Raw genomic sequence first — 20,434 nt, 5'->3', positions numbered from 1 at the left:
TCGACTGTTCCTACGCATGCACAATAACATCTGCTGCGGTGGAGCTTCCTCGGCACAGAAACAAAGCCTGGGCCTGATAAGAAAAGCCTTGACAAGGCCAACCGGGAAGGCATCACAGTGCCGTGCGTGGCTCCAGATGATGAGGGTGACGTTTGGAGAGGAGGGTTTACCTGGTTGTTTGATATAGGGTTCAGTCGTTTCCTCTGTCATCCTCATCACCAGCAGAGCAGTGTAGGGGCGGATGCATGTCAGATAAAAATCCCAACAACCCTGAAATAAAATGTCTGCTGAGCATTTTGTGCGTTGTATGTTTCCATTCCTTGGGGATTGTGGCACACAAAACATGTTCCTGGGAGGCCATTTTGGAAGAAATATTTAGGATTCACAGCGCGTCGTGAAGTCGGAAATGACGAGGTCAAAAACAGTTTTAACACATGGTTGGCTTGGATTTGTTAATCGGAAACTTGGACAGAAATTGAGTTCTCCAATTTATCCCGACTGATGTCATAACAACTACAATCATGGCATACTCCATCATGATGGTTCAGACAGCAGTATTCATTTTAAATGCCATTTAATTATTTAGAACAAGTTCTTTACTTTTGTATGTGATATGTTTTTGTTATAGCGTAACAGTTTTTGCAAAGAATGTTGGCAATGCTTCAAATTGTCAGTCGAGCCTCCGAACAGAAATGAAAGGCATGAAAAGGCTGATGCACACCCTGCACACTCTACACCCCACAGTATAAATGTACATGTTAATATACATGTCTGCAGTAGTGCTTTTGATTATGTATGATTTCATTATGAAGTAATTCATACCAATCAATAACAAATAGTTTGCTAATTAATATATGCTTCAGATCATCCAGCTAGGCTTCTTGGTTGTTGAGCTATACAGTACTAGTCAAAGGTTTGGACACAGTTTCCTATTCAACTGAATGAAAAGCAGCTAAAGGTGTTTTGTGGACCATATTTTCCTTGATGTTGACCTATGACCTTTGGCCAAACCACTGTAAAATCTAATCATCTCTAGATATCTATCCAAGAAAGATTCCCACCAAATTTGATGAAAATCTGTCTAGCTGTTTTTCAGTTATCTTGTCCACAGTCACATACGCACGCCAGCAAAATCATTACAGCGCTATCACTGCTTCTCCAGGGTAATGAACTCATCTCAGACATTTGCCATCGTGTTCACCTGCAGCAAACAGCTGCGATGACTTATTAATGTGTTCCTTGTAATGACTACAAAGTGTGAATATGTGGCTGACGGGCATCCGTATTGTTTCATCAAGTTGAACATCTGCTTTTTGGAACTTGTAAGTTCCCAACTTGAGGTTTGCTGTTGCAGCATAAATGAATGCAGCAAAAAATCCTGCTCCATTTAAAGAATGCAATCATCAGAAAGCCTCGAAAGGCGAGTCCACAATGCACAGAAGGATTCACAATAGGCATCAAAGGACCATGAAACTGAACTGAACAAAGACTAACAACAAAATAAAAGTAATAACCAATGGGAAAAAAAGCCCCAACTTTAATAACCATATGGTACCATAGAGTATTTTAATGTAATTTTTCTTCCTCTTTGCAAACTAAGATGGGTGGGTATTGCACGAATGGGGGGGGAATTCGGTTTTATAAGGGGTCTGGACCTTGAATGTGGCTTAAAAGCTACTTCCTGACCACTAATAATACAACCCCTGGCAATAATCATGGAATCACCGGCCTCGGAGGATGTTCATTCAGTTGTTTAATTTTGTAGAAAAAAAAGCAGATCACAGACATGACATAAAACTAAAGTAATTTCAAATGGCAACTTTCTGGCTTTAAGAAACACTATAGGAAATCAGGAAAAATAATTGTGGCAGTCAGTAACGGTTACTTTTTTTAGACCAAGCAGAGGGAAAAAATTATGGACTCACTCAATTCTGAGGAATAAATTATGGAATCACCCTGTAAATTTTCATCCCCAAAACTAACACCGGCATCAAATCAGATCTGCTCATTAGTCTGCATCTAAAAAGGAGTGATCACACCTTGGAGAGCTGTTGGACCAAGTGGACTGACATGAATCATGGCTCCAACACGAGAGATGTCAATTGAAACAAAGGAGAGGATTATCAAACTCTTAAAAGAGGGTAAATCATCACGCAATGTTGCAAAAGATGTTGGTTGTTCACAGTCAGCTGTGTCTAAACTCTGGACCAAATACAAACAACATGGGAAGGTTGTTAAAGGCAAACATACTGGTAGACCAAGGAAGACATCAAAGCGTCAAGACAGAAAACTTAAAGTAATATGTCTCAAAAATCGAAAATGCACAACAAAACAAATGAAGAACGAATGGGAGGAAACTGGAGTCAACGTCTGTGACCGAACTGTAAGAAACCGCCTAAAGGAAATGGGATTTACATACAGAAAAGCTAAACGAAAGCCATCATTAACACCTAAAAAAAAAAAACAAGGTTACAATGGGCTAAGGAAAAGCAATTGTGGACTGTGGATGACTGGATGAAAGTCATATTCAGTGATGAATCTCGAATCTTCCTTGGGCAAGGTGATGATGCTGGAACTTTTGTTTGGTGCCGTTCCAATGAGATTTAAAGATGACTGCCTGAAGAGAACATGTAAATTTCCACAGTCATTGATGATATGGGGCTGCATGTCATAAAGGCACTGGGGAGATGGCTGTCATTACATCATCAATAAATGCACAAGTTTACATTGATATTTTGGACACTTTTCTTATCCCATCAATTGAAAGGATGTTTGGGGATGATGAAATCATTTTTCAAGATGATAATGCATCTTGCCATAGAGCAAAAACTGTGAAAACATTCCTTGCAAAAAGACACATAGGGTCAATGTCATGGCCTGCAAATATTCTGGATCTTAATCCAACTGAAATTCTTTGGTGGAAGTTGAAGAAAATGGTCCATGACAAGGCTCCAACCTGCAAAGCTGATCTGGCAACAGCAATCAGAGAAAGTTGGAGCCAGATTGATGAAGAGTACTGTTTGTCACTCATTAAGTCCATGCCTCAGAGACTGCAAGCTGTTATAAAAGCCAGAGGTGGTGCAACAAAATACTAGTGATGTGTTGGAGCGTTCTTTTGTTTTTCATGATTCCATAATTTTTTCCTCAGAATTGAGTGATTCCATATTTTTTCCATCTGCTTGGTCTAAAAAAGTAACCGTTACTGACTGCCACAATTATTTTTCCTGATTTCTTATAGTGTTTCTTAAAGCCAGAAAGTTGCCATTTGAAATGACTTTAGTTTTGTCATGTCTATGATCTGCTTTTTTTTTTCTACAAAATTAAACAACTGAATGAACATCCTCCGAGGCCGGTGATTCCATAATTTTTGCCAGGGGTTGTACATCTTTAAAATGTGTCACCACCTGTGCTTTGATAAAAACACATTATCCAACACTAATCCAGGGCCCATCAACCCTGCTCCTTTCCAAAGCTTCCTGCTCCACCCACCGGTAATAGACCTTTCTCTCAATAAACTGGAAATACGCAATCGTTGTGGTAACGGGGTTCCTGTCAAGTGTCAACACAACAGAAAAACATACCCAGCATTAGAAAATGGAGAGAATGTACACAACTTCGTTGATGGATTTACCAGAATTTTCTTTCGCAGATGTTGCAAGATTGGTGGAGGAAAACTGTGTCACCAAAAAGAAAAAAAATGAACAGGGTACAAATTTTTCCACGAGGGATTCAAAGTATGAAGGTAAGTAGAGAGCGAGCACTGGCTAACTGTTACTGACCTGTTAACTAGAATGTCAAATCATTAGCGCATCCACTTAGACATAATGGTATCCGCCCCTCGTCGGATTTTCATTGTCTGGAAATGGCGGAATGATTTGGGGTTTTTTTCCATCAGAATTTTTTCAGAAGCTGTTAGAGACTGGCACCTTTTCACCGAAAGCCAGATAAATTTTTCGAATGGTTTCCAGGTGCCAGTTTCTAACAGCTTCTGAAAAAATTCTGATGGAAAAAAATTCCAAATCATTCCGCCATTTCCAGACAATGAAAATCCGACGAGGGGGCGGGACCACTCCTTCCACAAGGCGTGCTCACAGGTGAATGACGTCACCGACAGGCGTGGAAAAACTCACGCATGCGCACGAGGGTTCAAGCTTGGCTGACGTAAAAACATATGAATGAAATCCATATAGTTTAAAAAAAAAAATAAAAAGGACCGTTACTTTTCTCACAGACCTCGTATATACCAAAGACACAGGGGCTATAGATTACCTTTGTAAATTATTATCGTCTATTTTTTATGTAGCATTATGATAAAAATTTGTTCTGTCTATAGTTGTCCAAGTGAACGTCTTGTATGCAACAACAATGTTAGCCGAATGCCTGTGTTTATGTGCATGTGTTTGCATTTATAACATCAAATATAGTAGATGGGCAGGTGTTTGTGAGGGCTAGATGCTATCCTTCAACCCGCCGGACAGCTTGAATTAATTTCCGACAAACTTCACACTCAACAGGGAAATGGCAGGTATGGCTGCTTTTGAGCATTAAAAGAACAGTCCAGTACGCTACAAGAACGCTTGCTTGTTGCTTGCGCCATTTGTTTAAACACTATTGTCGCTAGTCTCTTCCTTACTGTTGCTCTGTAACTACTTGTTTACTTATTGCCAGAAAAAGGGTTCCACAAAGATTGTGTATTTCCGGTCAAATATACAGAAGTTGGGTGAAAGGTCAATTAAGTCAGCCAATTAACAGCTAGGAAATCCCAGATTTGAGTAATGAGCTGCGTCTGGAGCAATTCTGTGCACAAGATTATTTTCATTTCCCCTGTGAACTGTTTGACCTCTGACCACATGTAGTGCTAACACTGTTAATGGCCACTACTTCTAAATATTCACAGTAAATATTAACACAACAAATGTCTTTGTTGTAAATCATGATTTTTTTTAAATGATTATTATTTTTTAAATCTTTATTTCTTATGTGGTCCACCCAGGACACAATCATGGAATTAAATTAAATTTGGAATAAAACGTTGACTGGGAGAGAACATATTGTAGAGCTACTAACAGCCAGCTTCATGAAGGACACCTGACTGGAATGCGATTTTCCGTAGAATATCACACATTACCACTGTAAGCAGCCAATATGTTTCAAATACTCGTGCACACGAATCACATGAAAAACAGCAGACTTCACGTGTCACATTTCCTCTTGCGTAAAAGTGCTATGAATGATGTTCTGTCACTAAATGTTGCAAAAGCATGGCTATCACTACATTTCAAAATGTAAACAAAGCTTCCCTCCTCAGCCTCTCTTCCCCAACCCTCCATCATCTGCACTAAGCTGAAGGAAAGGCAACTGGAGCATTTTAACAGGTCCAACAGCTCTATGTGGAAAGAATCTGATATCTGACAATGTTCTCTGCATTTTTAACCCCTGGCTTATTTCTTGAAAGTAGCTTCCATCCACCAGCTTGAAAAAAATTGAACAGCTATGACCATGAGTCCTGCTGTCTCTTTATAAATGTTGAGAGGGAGTGTTACTTCAGTCTCTACACGGGACATCATTAAGCCACTAAAACTTTACATAGAAAACGTATTTTTTGGCTGCTATATTGTTTAAAATGTAATATAGGGCACTAAAATATGATGCTGCAACCCTGATTTGGCAGTTCTGTGAATACACACACTATATATATATATATCATAATTTCTCCAAAATCCAACTTTTCATACAGTGGCATTATATTTTCCAAACATCCTGAAGTCAGTCAGTGGCTGAGGGTCTGAGGGTGATGAATAGTGATGATGTGCTTTTTGTCACACTTTTTTATTAGAGTTCATCCATGCGACAAACATCAACGTCAAAGTGACGTGATGCAATCGCAGCTGCAGCTTGCTTCTCATCTTCTTTTAATTAAAACACGACCCTGGGTGTCTGGCAGGTGTTGGCTTGTTGTGCAACATGAGAACAGTCACGACTTTAATGTGACAAGAGCGGATGGATGCACCGATTGCAATTCAATAAAGTTTCAGAGCTCAAAGCACAACATTTTATTCTGAAATATGAGTGGAGACTCACAGGTTTTAGTTAGTAGGAATGAAGTGTCATAGTGGACTGGCTCACGGAAGGATTTTCTTGAGACTCAAGTTTAGATCTGTTATGTTCTGTTTTATGAAAATCCTCCACTATATCATGAAGTTGTAATTGGGGCAACAGACAGGCACTACGCCCTCCAATCACATCTACAGAAGCCTATAACTCCTTCAACCATGGGTGTCTTGGTGGCTTCCCTCACTAGTCTCCTTGTTGCACAATCACTCAATTTTTGGATCATCTTTTTAGATAACTTTAAAAACCATTATCGGACCAATTATCTTCCGATTAATTTTTATCTGATAACTTTTAAACTGGTAAACAAATAAAGCTGAACAGCGACAAGCATTTTTAAAATTAGTTCAGCACCCCCCTGTTAAAAGTTTTGTAACAGACGCATAGTTATAACCTTTGCAAACAGAAGAGAACTGCTTGTATAAAAAGCATTTCAATCCTCTGCAAACAAAGGAAAAACAGCCCCAAAAGGAAAAAGGAAAAAAAAAACATTTCCTTTAACACCATACCGATATGCTCGCAATATGACCTAAGTCATCCAGAGGCATACATTTTTAACTTATGGTTCAAATTTTAACCAAACTAATTTTGGACAAGTTATTTAAAATTACTGTCATGTCGGAAGTTTCATAAAGTAAAAATATCAGATATATGTTTTAGTTTTAAAGTAATGTGCTAATTTTCTGGAGGTTTCTTCCTGTTAAAAGGGAGTTTTTCCTTCCCACTGTAGCCAAGTGCTTGCTCACAGGGGGTCGTCTTGACCGTTGGGGTTTTACATCATTATTGTATGGCCTTGCCTTACATATAAAGCGCCTTGGGGCAACTGTTTGTTGTGATTTGGCGCTATATAAAAAAATTGATTGATTGATTGATTTTTAAGGTTTTGTGAGCACATGCTCTGCCCCGTGCATTTGGGTAGGATGATGTAATCTCAGTACGTCACGACAGGACAAATGCATTTCAGACACTCTGTTCAGGCTCCACGGACAACAGCATTAAACTCTAGTGCCTAAAACTCTCTTGAATATATTATCTGCGTTTATAGACGTTGATTTTTTAATTGTTTGTTAAATTCCACGCATTTTAAATGTGAGCAGACAGGGATTATCTAGAATTTGTTTTGAAAGCCTCTACTGCCATCTAGCATTTACTGGCCAGTAGTGTTCATGGCAGTGTCTGGGAACCAGTAGATGGCAGTGTTCTATTTATTTTGACCCCGGTTATGTCAGATGATTGTCAAATCAACTTTTTTGCTTTGCAAATGGCTTTTTTTTTTTTACAAATGAAGTTTAAAAACAAAACAACTGCAAAAATAATAATAATAATAATAATAATAAAAAGAAGAAGAATATTACAAGTCAGCTCTGCAGTGTTTGCACAGGCACAGTGTGAACAGTTAGATGCTGCTTGTAGCTTTCAGCAGCAGGATAACCTCACGACGGCCGACCACAATAATATATCAAACAGGTTTGATTCTCATTCGACCATATGATCGGCGATCAGGAGGTGGTCATCAGATGTTGACCGCAGCTTGATACTCCATGAACACTACACGATGCAGGATGCACGATTAACCTGAAACTTGGTCCAAAAAATTCCTGCATGAAAAATCATCTCGCACACTGTAAAGCACGTTTTACAACATCAAATGAATGTTGTAAAGAGAGAATGTGGAGAGAATGTGCGCAAACATGCGCACATTCTCTCCACATGCAAAAAATTTTGCGATGACACTTCCAGGGCTCCTTAAAAATGCCTGTTTTTACAAATAAAAAAATGGAATATTTTACAAAAGCACATTTAAACACCAACACACGACAGATGTTACATTAACATGTTGGTTTACATAATAAATGACTGAACCAATCAGTGTTTAGCAGAGGCATGTTTACCCAGAATCCTTTGCGATCTGTCTCTTTGTTACAAAACGTCAGAATTAGTGCATTATTCAACATTAAAAGATATATGTTATATTTTAACTTTGTACAAATGACAGAATTGACATTAATGGAGTTATTCTATCGGTATTAATGTTATTTATAAATCAACACCATAACTCAATATGACTTTATTTTTCAAGACCTCCGCATGACCGGAGCTTTGTCATTGATAGAGAGCTGGCTTTATGGCTGCTCTCAGGGTGCGTCTGTGTTGGGAGGGCTGTAATAAACAAGAGCTTCCAACAGGGGCCGAATGTCGAAAGAAAAAAGTGTGGTCTCATTGTTTGGGTTTCGGGGTGCCTCTGTGCTCAGAGCACTGTAGTAAACAAGAGCTTCCAGCAGGGGCAGACTGTTGAAAGAAATAAGTGTGGTTTTATTGTTAGGGTCTGTTGTTATTTTTAATATTATTAGAAGCTATTAAATTTGTTTTACTAGTAGTTGTAAATGTGCCAGAGATAATATTGGAATTTATCTGTTATCGGTTATCTGTAACTTCCGATACATTTTTGGGTGGTTTATTGTTTTATCTTTATCGAAGATAACTTTTCAGTTATCTGATTATCTGTTATCGAAGTTAATTTTTTGGTTATCGGTGCCCACCACTGGCATTACATAACTCTGGCTTACAAAACTCTTACTGGACTGGTTCTGACCTATTGATCCAGTTTACTTTAGAGATCTGAAAGCTGTTATGCTCTGCGCTCAAATGATATGTTATGCTTTTGTGTTCACACTGAAGCGGGAAAGAAAGCCTTTAGTTTTTCAAACTCCCTCTGATTGGAACATTCTCCAGTCCAAACTGAAACTGTCTGGACTGACTTCTTTGAACACCTTGCGGTCTATTTTACGAGCTCAAGAATGGGGTTCTTTTGTGAAGTACCCGTGTTTCTAATTTCTAATCTGTTTGAGACTTTATATTCATTACTATGTTACTATGACCAAGAGGACTGTATTTTATTTCGTACCAATGTTCTCATGTTGATGTTAACCTGTCCATTATAACGTGCTACTGCCTTACATGGCCAGGTCACCCTTGTAAAAATAAAAGTTATTGTAAGTTGAAAGTCTACACCAGAAGCCAGGGTTGAGACAACAAATGAAAATCATGAGATGACTAGTACAATTAGTCATCGAATAGTCATCAAACAGTCAACGCCTAATCTTGACAAGATATTGCTTCAAAGCCCTTAGGTAACAGGAGTGCTGGCTGCTGGTGAATGTTGGCTTGCGTTGGTTCCTATTTGATCTCCATTCTCTGTGAAAAGATCTCTGCAAAGACCTTGGCCTGTGACTTTCACTTTAAAGCAATTTTTTCTCAACATCAAATTACTTTGTCCTTGGATGACCCATAATTGTTCCACCAACTTTGGTGCAAATCAGATTAAAACTCTTGGAGTTATTTTGTACAGACACGGCTGGATTGACACAAAGGAATAAAACATTAACCCCGCATGTGCCACCACTGTGAGCAGGTGTAGTCCTTTTAGGCTGATGGCCAGTCTTACGTGTACACTCTCCACATACAATACAGTCCAGCAGAAATTCCCTCAAACAAACTTCACAGACAGACAGAGCACCTTGTTACAACTGACACAGCCCAAGAAATAAGAAAAGTAACACAAACCGCTCGCTCACAGTAAACACTGGTAATCATGGTCGAGGATTTTGATGGATGGATGAGCCATTCACCAAATGCTCTACTCAGCAATTTCTTTATCATGTATGTGTAGCTAATCTCAACACACATTCGGGAGCGAAGGAAGGAAGGAAGGCAGCAAGGAAGAAAGGAAGGAAAGTATCCATTTTCAGTAAGCATTAAGCTCTGTCACATTGGAGGCCTTTAAGTGTTCAACGTGAGTGAAAGTTCTGCAGAACACAAAACTTTGACCTTGGTTGTAGTCTTACACACCTCTCTGCAGCTTCTCTCCCCCTGCCATCCCCTCATTACCCCATCCCTGTAGAGACGGTGCCTGCTCCCAGACTACCAATAACCAGCAAAAATCTATTTAAGCATAAAAATTCAAAAAGAAAAAATAATATAGCACCTTCAACTGCACCACAGACTAAAACAGTTAAATGTGGTCTATTAAACATTAGGTCTCTCTCTTCTAAGTCCCTGTTGGTAAATGATATAATAATTGATCAACATATTGATTTATTCTGCCTTACAGAAACCTGGTTACAGCAGGATGAATATGTTAGTTTAAATGAGGTCAACACCCCCGAGTCACACTAACTGTCAGAAGAATGCTCGTAGCACGGGCCGGGGCGGAGGATTAGCAGCAATCTTCCATTCCAGCTTATTAATTAATCAAAACCCAGACAGAGCTTTAATTCATTTGAAAGCTTGACTCTTAGTCTTGTCCATCCAAATTGGAAGTCCCAAAAACCATTTTTATTGGTTAATTATCTATCGTCCACCTGGTCGTACTGTGAGTTTCTCTGTGAATTTCAGACCTTTGTCTGACTTAGTGCTTAGCTCAGATAAGATAATTATAGTGGGCGATTTTAACATCCACACAGATGCTGAGAATGACAGCCTCAACACTGCATTTAATCTATTATTAGACTCTATTGGCTTTGCTCAAAAAGTAAATGGAGTCCACCACCACTTTAATCATATCTTAGATCTTGTTCTGACTTATGGTATGGAAATAGAAGACTTAACAGTATTCCCTGAAAACTCCCTTCTGTCTGATCATTTCTTGATAACATTTATATTTACTCTGATGGACTACCCAGCAGTGGGGAATAAGTTTCATTACACTAGACGTCTTTCAGAAAGCGCTGTAACTAGGTTTAAGGATATGATTCCTTCTTTATGTTCTCTAATGCCATATACCAACACAGTGCAGAGTAGCTACCTAAACTCTGTAAGTGAGATAGAGTATCTCGTCAATAGTTTTACATCCTCATTGAAGACAACTTTGGATGCTGTAGCTCCTCTAAAAAAGAGAGCTTTAAATCAGAAGTGCCTGACTCCGTGGTATAACTCACAAACGCGTAGCTTAAGCAGATAACCCGTAAGTTGGAGAGGAAATGGCGTCTCACTAATTTAGAAGATCTTCACTTAGCCTGGAAAAAGAGTCTGTTGCTCTATAAAAAAGCCCTCCGTAAAGCTAGGACATCTTTCTACTCATCACTAATTGAAGAAAATAAGAACAACCCCAGGTTTCTTTTCAGCACTGTAGCCAGGCTGACAAAGAGTCAGAGCTCTATTGAGCTGAGTATTCCATTAACTTTAACTAGTAATGACTTCATGACTTTCTTTGCTAACAAAATTTTAACTATTAGAGAAAAAATTACTCATAACCATCCCAAAGCCGTATCGTTATCTTTGGCTGCTTTCAGTGATGCCGGTATTTGGTTAGACTCTTTCTCTCCGATTGTTCTGTCTGAGTTATTTTCATTAGTTACTTCATCCAAACCATCAACATGTTTATTAGACCCCATTCCTACCAGGCTGCTCAAGGAAGCCCTACCATTATTTAATGCTTCGATCTTAAATATGATCAATCTATCTTTGTTAGTTGGCTATGTACCACAGACTTTTAAGGTGGCAGTAATTAAACCATTACTTAAAAAGCCATCACTTGACCCAGCTATCTTAGCTAATTATAGGCCAATCTCCAACCTTCCTTTTCTCTCAAAAATTCTTGAAAGGGTAGTTGTAAAACAGCTAACTGATCATCTGCAGAGGAATGGTCTATTTGAAGAGTTTCAGTCAGGTTTTAGAATTCATCATAGTACAGAAACAGCATTAGTGAAGGTTACAAATGATCTTCTTATGGCCTCGGACAGTGGACTCATCTCTGTGCTTGTTCTGTTAGACCTCAGTGCTGCTTTTGATACTGTTGACCATAAAATTTTATTACAGAGATTAGAGCATGCCATAGGTATTAAAGGCACTGCGCTGCGGTGGTTTGAATCATATTTGTCTAATAGATTACAATTTGTTCATGTAAATGGGGAATCTTCTTCACAGACTAAAGTTAATTATGGAGTTCCACAAGGTTCTGTGCTAGGACCAATTTTATTCACTTTATACATGCTTCCCTTAGGCAGTATTATTAGACGGTATTGCTTAAATTTTCATTGTTACGCAGATGATACCCAGCTTTATCTATCCATGAAGCCAGAGGACACACACCAATTAGCTAAACTGCAGGATTGTCTTACAGACATAAAGACATGGATGACCTCTAATTTCCTGCTTTTAAACTCAGATAAAACTGAAGTTATTGTACTTGGCCCCACAAATCTTAGAAACATGGTGTCTAACCAGATCCTTACTCTGGATGGCATTACCCTGACCTCTAGTAATACTGTGAGAAATCTTGGAGTCAATTTTGATCAGGATATGTCATTCAAAGCGCATATTAAACAAATATGTAGGACTGCTTTTTTGCATTTACGCAATATCTCTAAAATCAGAAAGGTCTTGTCTCAGAGTGATGCTGAAAAACTAATTCATGCATTTATTTCCTCTAGGTTGGACTATTGTAATTCATTATTATCAGGTTGTCCTAAAAGTTCCCTAAAAGCCTTCAGTTAATTCAAAATGCTGCAGCTAGAGTACTGACGTGGACTAGAAGGAGAGAGCATATCTCACCCATATGGCCTCTCTTCATTGGCTTCCTGTTAATTCTAGAATAGAATTTAAAATTCTTCTTCTTACTTATAAGGTTTTGAATAATCAGGTCCCATCTTATCTTAGGGACCTCGTAGTACCATATCACCCCAATAGAGCGCTTCGCTCTCAGACTGCAGGCTTACTTGTAGTTCCTAGGGTTTGTAAGAGTAGAATGGGAGGCAGAGCCTTCAGCTTTCAGGCTCCTCTCCTGTGGAACCAGCTCCCAATTCAGATCAGGGAGACAGACACCCTCTCTACTTTTAAGATTAGGCTTAAAACTTTCCTTTTTGCTAAAGCTTATAGTTAGGGCTGGATAAGGTGACCCTGAACCATCCCTTAGTTATGCTGCTATAGACGTAGACTGCTGGGGGGTTCCCATGATGCACTGTTTCTTTCTCTTTTTGCTCTGTATGCACCACTCTGCATTTAATCATTAGTGATCGATCTCTGCTCCCCTCCACAGCATGTCTTTTTCCTGGTTCTCTCCCTCAGCCCCAACCAGTCCCAGCAGAAGACTGCCCCTCCCTGAGCCTGGTTCTGCTGGAGGTTTCTTCCTGTTAAAAGGGAGTTTTTCCTTCCCACTGTAGCCAAGTGCTTGCTCACAGGGGGTCGTTTTGACCGTTGGGGTTTTACATAATTATTGTATGGCCTTGCCTTACAATATAAAGCGCCTTGGGGCAACTGTTTGTTGTGATTTGGCGCTATATAAAAAAATTGATTGATTGATTGATTGGTTTACTCAGTTCTGCATTAAATGAAAGTGAAGGAGACATTTGATTTTCACCTTTGATTTTCAATGTAATCGCATGTTTGTTTGTTGGTTGGGGTTTTTTTTTTTCTTTCAGTCAATTCTCAGCTGCTTCTCACAAGCACCTTATTTATTTCTTTACATATAAGAAATCTCTAGCATGTTTTGACCTTTAGCAAATGAAATAAGATAATACGAATAACTCTCTGCCTTTAGTATATTTCCAGGCTTAAAAAAAGTTTAAAATCAACATAAAGTGATGCTGGAAACTTACTGAATTTAAAACACTATTATTAATACTATGAATACTACTATCATCCTCATCATCATCATCCTTCTTATTGGAGGGAATAAACGTTTATGAAAAATTCCTTAAGTGACTGAAAGAACAGCATTGCTGATTTACAGACCTCAACTTCGTGGATGATGCTAATCTTTGCAGATTTAATAGATAACCTGACTTTAACACTTGAAAAGCTGAATAAGTAATCAAGACTACGATCCAAGTTTTCAAGGACTTCCTGGACTTTGCCATTAGGACTGTGTCTGTACGCAGTGAAAGTGTTGAACTTGTGCAAATATTCACTTACAGTAGTGTTCAGAATAATAGTAGTGCTATGTGACTAGAAAGATTAATCCAGGTTTTGAGTATATTTCTTATTGTTACATGGGAAACAAGGTACCAGTAGATTCAGTAGAGTCTCACAAATCCAACAAGACCAAGCATTCATGATATGCACACTCTTAAGGCTATGAAATTGGGCTATTATTAAAAAAAAGTAGAAAAGGGGGTGTTCACAATAATAGTCGCATCTGCGGTTGACGCTACAAACTCAAAACTGTTATGTTCAAACTGCTTTTTTAGCAATCCTGTGAATCACTAAACTAGTATTTAGTTGTATAACCACAGTTTTTCATGATTTCTTCACATCTGCGAGGCATTAATTTTCTTGGTTTGGAACCAAGATTTTGCTCCTTTACTAGTGTGCCTGGGGTCATTGTCTTGTTGAAACACCCATTTCAAGGGCATGTCCTCTTCAGCATAAGGCAACATGACCTCTTCAAGTATTTTGACATATCCAAACTGATCCATGATACCTGGTATGCGATATATAGGCCCAACACCATAGTAGGAGAAACATGCCCATATCATGATGCTTGCACCACCATGCTTCACTGTCTTCACTGTGAACTGTGGCTTGAATTCAGAGTTTGGGGGTCATCTCACAAACTGTCTGCGGCCCTTGGACCCAAAATGAACAATTTTACTCTCATCAGTCCACAAAATATTCCTCCATTTCTCTTTAGACCAGTTGATGTGTTCTTTGGCAAATTGTAACCTCTTCTGCACATGTATTTTATTTAACATAGGGACTTTGCGGGGGATTCTTGTAAATAAATTAGCTTCACACAGGCATCTTCTAACTGTCACAGCATTTACAGGTAACTCCAGACTGTCTTTGATCATCCTGGAGCTGATCAATGGGTGAGCCTTTGCCATTCTGAAATATACCCAAACCTGGATTAATCTTTTTAGTCACATAGCACTACTATTATTCTGAACACTGCTGTATATCTTGGCAGTGACATTCATGGTTCTGAAACCTCTGTCTTTGATATTGAGAGACGCTTGAAAAATCCTTATGAAGTCATGAAGTTGCTGCATACGGGTGTTTGAAGATGCTGATATTTTTGCAGGAGAATGAAGGTCCAAGTTTTTTGGGTCCTGGTGCTACCTGTCTGACTGAATGACTGTGACACTTGGATGCTAACTACTGACCTAACTGTGATGGCAGGATGTATTTGGTAACAGGTCTCTTCGGAGGATCTTTGGGTATTGCTGGAATGACTTTGTCAAATGAATAGTTACTCTGGGAGATGTCAATGAGAAGTATCACTCAGTATTGAGGTCTCCAGCAGCTGGAGAAGGCCAAGGGGATGCCCGCATTTCACCTGACTATGGATTGTTACTTTTGAGAGGTGGGTATGGGCTGTCTGCCTGGGTGGTTTGCCATCCAGAAAACAAGGTGTTTCCATGGTATGGAAGACGTGACATCATGCAACACAGACTCATGTTTTCAAACTTGATCTGATTCCAAGAGATTTAACAAACAAAAAATGGTAAGTTCCAAAAAAAGTAAAAAGTTCTTAGTGTTTCACCCCCCCAGCAATACTTCAAAGAGTACAACAATTAATTACGCTAACATTGCTCAGACACATTACTCAACAAGAATAAAAACTTTTAACTTAAAAAACATTCTAACAGAGGGAACAATATCAAATGTCAGAGTTCTTCATTTTGCATTTGTACTTTGAAGGCTCAAGGTAACGCTTTCAGCACCAAGGACAGTGCACTACCCAACAGCTGGGCTGCTGAACAGCTATCACCACACCTAAAGAATAAAACCTGCCAACAAACAAATCATAAAACACCACACCCAAAGTTGGTGGTGCAGCTGCTCAAATTGAAAATCTATTTTGCTTTTCTGCATGTTTTTCTTGCTCCTTGTATTAAAAAAAAAAACCCATGTGTCAATACATGTCATCAAACGGTACCATAACATGTAAAGCTGCTTCTACATCACAAAGTAAACCATGTCAGTGTCATATTTCATATAGGTGTTATTATTAGATCTTAATGAACCACACGACTGAATCACCCACTCACCCGACGACAATATCTGACAGCACGTAAAGTCAATAAATAACCACCCGTTAGTCATCTAATTCACATTCAGAATGATTCCTTCCTCATTATCGAACTGTGCTTCTGCTTCACTTCTGTCCCTGCAGCCGTCTCCTCACCTGTCTTTGCCCGTCTCCTTCTTGAAGAGCTCATCAAACTGCAGCATCTTCTGCCAGGAAATGATATACACCTTCAGCTTAGGCAGCACTTGGTTCATCAGCCTCAGGTTCTTGTACACCAGGCCCTTCCCGTCCCGCCTCATGTAGCTGCTCGGACCCCAGAAGATGAACACAGTGTCCTGGCTGGCGTTGAGTAGCTCGTGGCGACTCCGGAGGACCCGCTGCATGCTAGAGTGAGCGATGACACGCAAGGACGTGCGGCGGCCGACATCTCGAGCATAACCCCGGGTGGTTGGCGCATCGTTCATCCGGATGACGCACTCAGCCTGATCAATCTCTGTTCCCCGACCGGCGCCGATGAGGTGCCCAGAGCTGGTCACCAAGGCACAGGTATGGCAGTGCATCTTGAGAGGCTGACAGACACAAAGGTAGACATTTAGATAGAAAGGAAGCAGGGATTCAGCAAAAAGATGCTCATACAAATACAATCTTTGCATGCAAATATTTTTCTCGCCCCCTGTGGCTGCACCCGCAGTACTACCAGCTGAATTTTCATGTTAGTTTTACACCATCAAGTCTGCGTAGCCCTCCCCCCACCTCCCAGTAGTCAAAAATGCTGTGCAAACTCTGTTTAGTCTCTGATTTATACAAAAAAATGCAAAGCAGACAAATGCACACCTAGAGGAACCTTAACACAAAGCTTCAAAGTGCGTTTGAGGAGGAAAATCCTTTGTTGACAAATGGGGAGCGACAGAGCCTCCTGGGTATATGTAGCTCGTCATTTCCCCTTGTGATCGGTAGGAACCCTTGGGTGTTACAAAGGATTCACCTTAAATCTGTGTCACGCGTGAAAATAGCAGGGCTGTGTGCATTTAGTACCTTTTGTAACCACATTTAAGATGCATAACATTCATGTTGCATAACGTGAATGTACACATAAATTATCACATTATTTTGCATGTTTTTTATTTCCTTTGAGACACTGTATGCAACAGTAGTACAGACAAACAGAAGAATAGATGGATGATGTGTTTGGATAAACCCCAGAATCTGAACTGGACTCGGGCTGATGGATGCCGATGGAACATTTGGGATAAGGACAGACCCTGATTCGGGTGAAGTGAAGTATATGTGTGTGTGTGTGGGGGGGGGGTGTCTTCAGCACTCCCCTACTGGAGATGTCGAGGGGCATGCCACCCCCCCAAGAAAAAACAAACAAAAATAATGGCCTTTTTCTGTATTTGAAGGCAATCTGGGACATTAAATACAGACACTCCACTCATTGTTTTTAATACACAATTTTCAGTTTAAATACTGGAAATCTAATTCAGCATGCAGCAGCTTTCATCAACCATCCTTTGTTTATGCAAGACCTTTCCCATATTTTATCAAACCTTTGGTGAGTGATTCGGAGGGGATTTGCAACTCCCTCAACCCCTTCCACTAGATGTGCCACTATGGGGCCTCATTAAGGAAGTGTATGCACAAATTTAATTCCACAAATTTTTACCTTGTAAAAAATGTTTAAGGTCAAAGTCCTGCTAGAAGGGGCTTTTCTTAAGCTAAATTGGATGTGATCAAATGTTAAGAGTATGTACTTGAATCAAAGTTTTTTTGTGGTGTTGTCAGGGTTTTTTTTGAATAGTTAAACCTGATTCAATGAAAGTGCACATCCTTTTCACTTCATCTGAGAGGCAGCGATCAACACACAGCACCGTGGTTTTAAAAAAATACACAAAACACACCTCTTCACTTTAAATACACAATAAGTCAACTTTCAGATGATTAGCACAGATCCTCTTTCTCTTAAAAGGCTTCATATTACTCAATGTGACACTTTGGAAAGTTGTACCTACACTGATTAGTTCCTTAGCTTTCTTTCAGTGTTTTCAGTGTCCCACAGCTGACATGGAACGTTATTAACCGGTTCGGAAACAATGTTTTTTTGTTCTAATCAGTTCAGGAACGTCAGTTTTGGGGTGGAACCCAAAATCCGTTTCTGTTCGGCATGAACCAGTTGGAAAAAATTCTGGTTCAAAGTCCTGGATAATAAGCATACCTCACACATCCTCCTTGCTGTGCATACACACTTTAATCAAGCGCAAGTCAACCCTGATGTGGTGAACTATGCCTAGTGGGATATCTTTGAGCTCAGGTAGCCAACAGAGGCTGAGGAGTAAGGAGGTGTTACAGGACACACTGTAATGCTTCACCTCAGGGAGCTTTGGTGCATGAGTGCTGCTCCCACTCATGTATTTTGCAGCTTCAAGCAAAGAAATCTTTCCTTGCCAGCAAAACTCTCACATCTAAGTTTACCATCTAAACAGTAACATGCTAACTGATGGTGCATCTGACTCTTAAATGCAATGACGTGACACTCCGATGTGTTTATTTCATGTTAAACACACCCATGACTGTGACTATTGTAAATACAACTCCTTTGTGTACTGACCCTTACCTTGTACTCATATTGCACACCATGTAAATATCAAGGTAGATACACCCCAAATGCACTGCTGCTTTGCAGTTTAGACCATGCACTATAGATTGTCACAATAGGCCCTTGGTACCCTGTATTAGCTTCCTGAAAAGTCTATATTATTAAAAACGTAATAGTTTTTGTAGCTGAAGAGAAGGCTGCTTCACATTACCAGCTATCACACAATTAATCACAGACAAAACAGCAATGCATCATATAATCATGAAACATGCAAACAAAGAAAATATGAAAGTACTATGACTGGTTAGTTATGCATGTTGTGGGCTGGGGTGTTTGGCTGGTTTGGTTTTTGTTTTCTGTTTCTCCCACCAGGTGGTATGCATTCAGGACTGAGTGGCTGAGCATCAGGACCTCACCCTGAACACCTGAGGCTTGTTATCACGTGCAGGTCATCAGGACTCACAGCTGTGGTGTATTTTGTCTTAATCAGAGATTGCTGCATTTAAACCTTGAATGCACAGTGTGTGATTGCCAGAGACTCGACCTTGTGAGCAGATGTGTGAGATCGACGTCAGGAGAACAATCTCACCATCACGGACGCAGAGACCGCTCCAGGTTTGACGCCACAGTCTGTGAAGGAGGATTGGGTGAGGTCTCACGCTCTTCAGCACACTTCCTGAGGTAATTTGGTTTTGGTGACTTTTATGAAGTAATGACAGTGGATTTGGTGTCCCTCACACCTTGTGTTAGTGAGCTGTCATGTTATGCTAATTGTCTAATCAGCTTCTGCTGTAGTGGAGATTTGAACTGAGTTGTTCCGTGCCTGCAGGGTAAGAAGCTGATGTATAGATTTAAGCCAGGAAGTGTTTGCTGATTGCGTGCACCTTTGAGTTGTGTCTCTGTGTGGAGTTGGACTCACCTCATGTTTTCTTTCTTCACAGACTCGGTTTGTCGCGGCCACCTGGGGGGTGTCGGCGGGGTCCCTGGGTCCGAACTGCTGTGGCTCCGGACCGTTTGCGCTGTTGAGAGCGCGCCGTGTTTCCACCTCACCAGACCGCGGACGTTTTAGTTGTTTATCACTACTCACTGTTATGTTTATTAAATTCTGTTATCCTTTTGAACCGTGCTCTGCTTATTTCATGCTTGGTCCTTTCAAACGCTGGGTCGGTGCTCCGACCGCGTCCGAAACATAACAATGCAACTGGTAAAGTTATGTTACTATAATTCATGTATCTATGGAAATATTTATTGCTACTTTAATGATGCATAATCCAGCAAGCAGCTGTTTCAGTGTTGAGGACGCCAGCAACTGGAGAAGGTCAAGGACAAGCCCACATTTCACCTGGCTGTAACAGATAGATGATTACTTTGCAAAGGTGGGGATGGACCACAGCCAGTATGTATACTGGACAAACCCTCCATGACGTCACTCAGTTTTTCTGAAGAGCAGTTTTGAAGCTGAAATAGTGCAGCTATTAAAAACTATGTGTTGGGAAAGTGTAGGTACACGGACCCACAACAGGGGGCGCAAATGAACGGACAATGGAGGAAGTCAAATACAACACTTTACTGTTGTGAAAGGGCACAACAAACACAACAGATTACAACAATAGACAAAAGGTCAAATCACAAAAGGTGTCGTGTGGGCAGGCTCGAAGATAGAAGACGTCTGTCCAAAGCAGAACCGGAACCACACGATTTCCTCCGCCACCAGACCCCGGGAATACTGGAGCCGCCAAGTCCCGAACTCCCAGGTG

General features: G+C 40.1%; 1 protein-coding gene across 1 annotated transcript in view; it reads right to left on the bottom strand.

Moving 5' to 3' along the window:
* The window catches only part of st6galnac5a (ST6 (alpha-N-acetyl-neuraminyl-2,3-beta-galactosyl-1,3)-N-acetylgalactosaminide alpha-2,6-sialyltransferase 5a), a 139,989-nt gene that overhangs the window by 45,343 nt on the left and 74,212 nt on the right, over nucleotides 1–20,434 (bottom strand). Inside the window, exon 3 of the mRNA XM_034183394.1 lies at nucleotides 16,238–16,650. Coding sequence (XP_034039285.1) covers nucleotides 16,238–16,650 — 413 coding nt within the window. The remainder of the gene's footprint in view (nucleotides 1–16,237; nucleotides 16,651–20,434) is intronic.

The sequence above is a fragment of the Thalassophryne amazonica genome, chromosome 12, assembly GCF_902500255.1.
Source record: "Thalassophryne amazonica chromosome 12, fThaAma1.1, whole genome shotgun sequence".
Lineage (NCBI taxonomy): Eukaryota > Metazoa > Chordata > Actinopteri > Batrachoidiformes > Batrachoididae > Thalassophryne > Thalassophryne amazonica.
The sequence above is the reverse complement of the archived record's forward strand: the minus strand, read 5'-3'. Positions and strand labels throughout refer to the sequence as shown.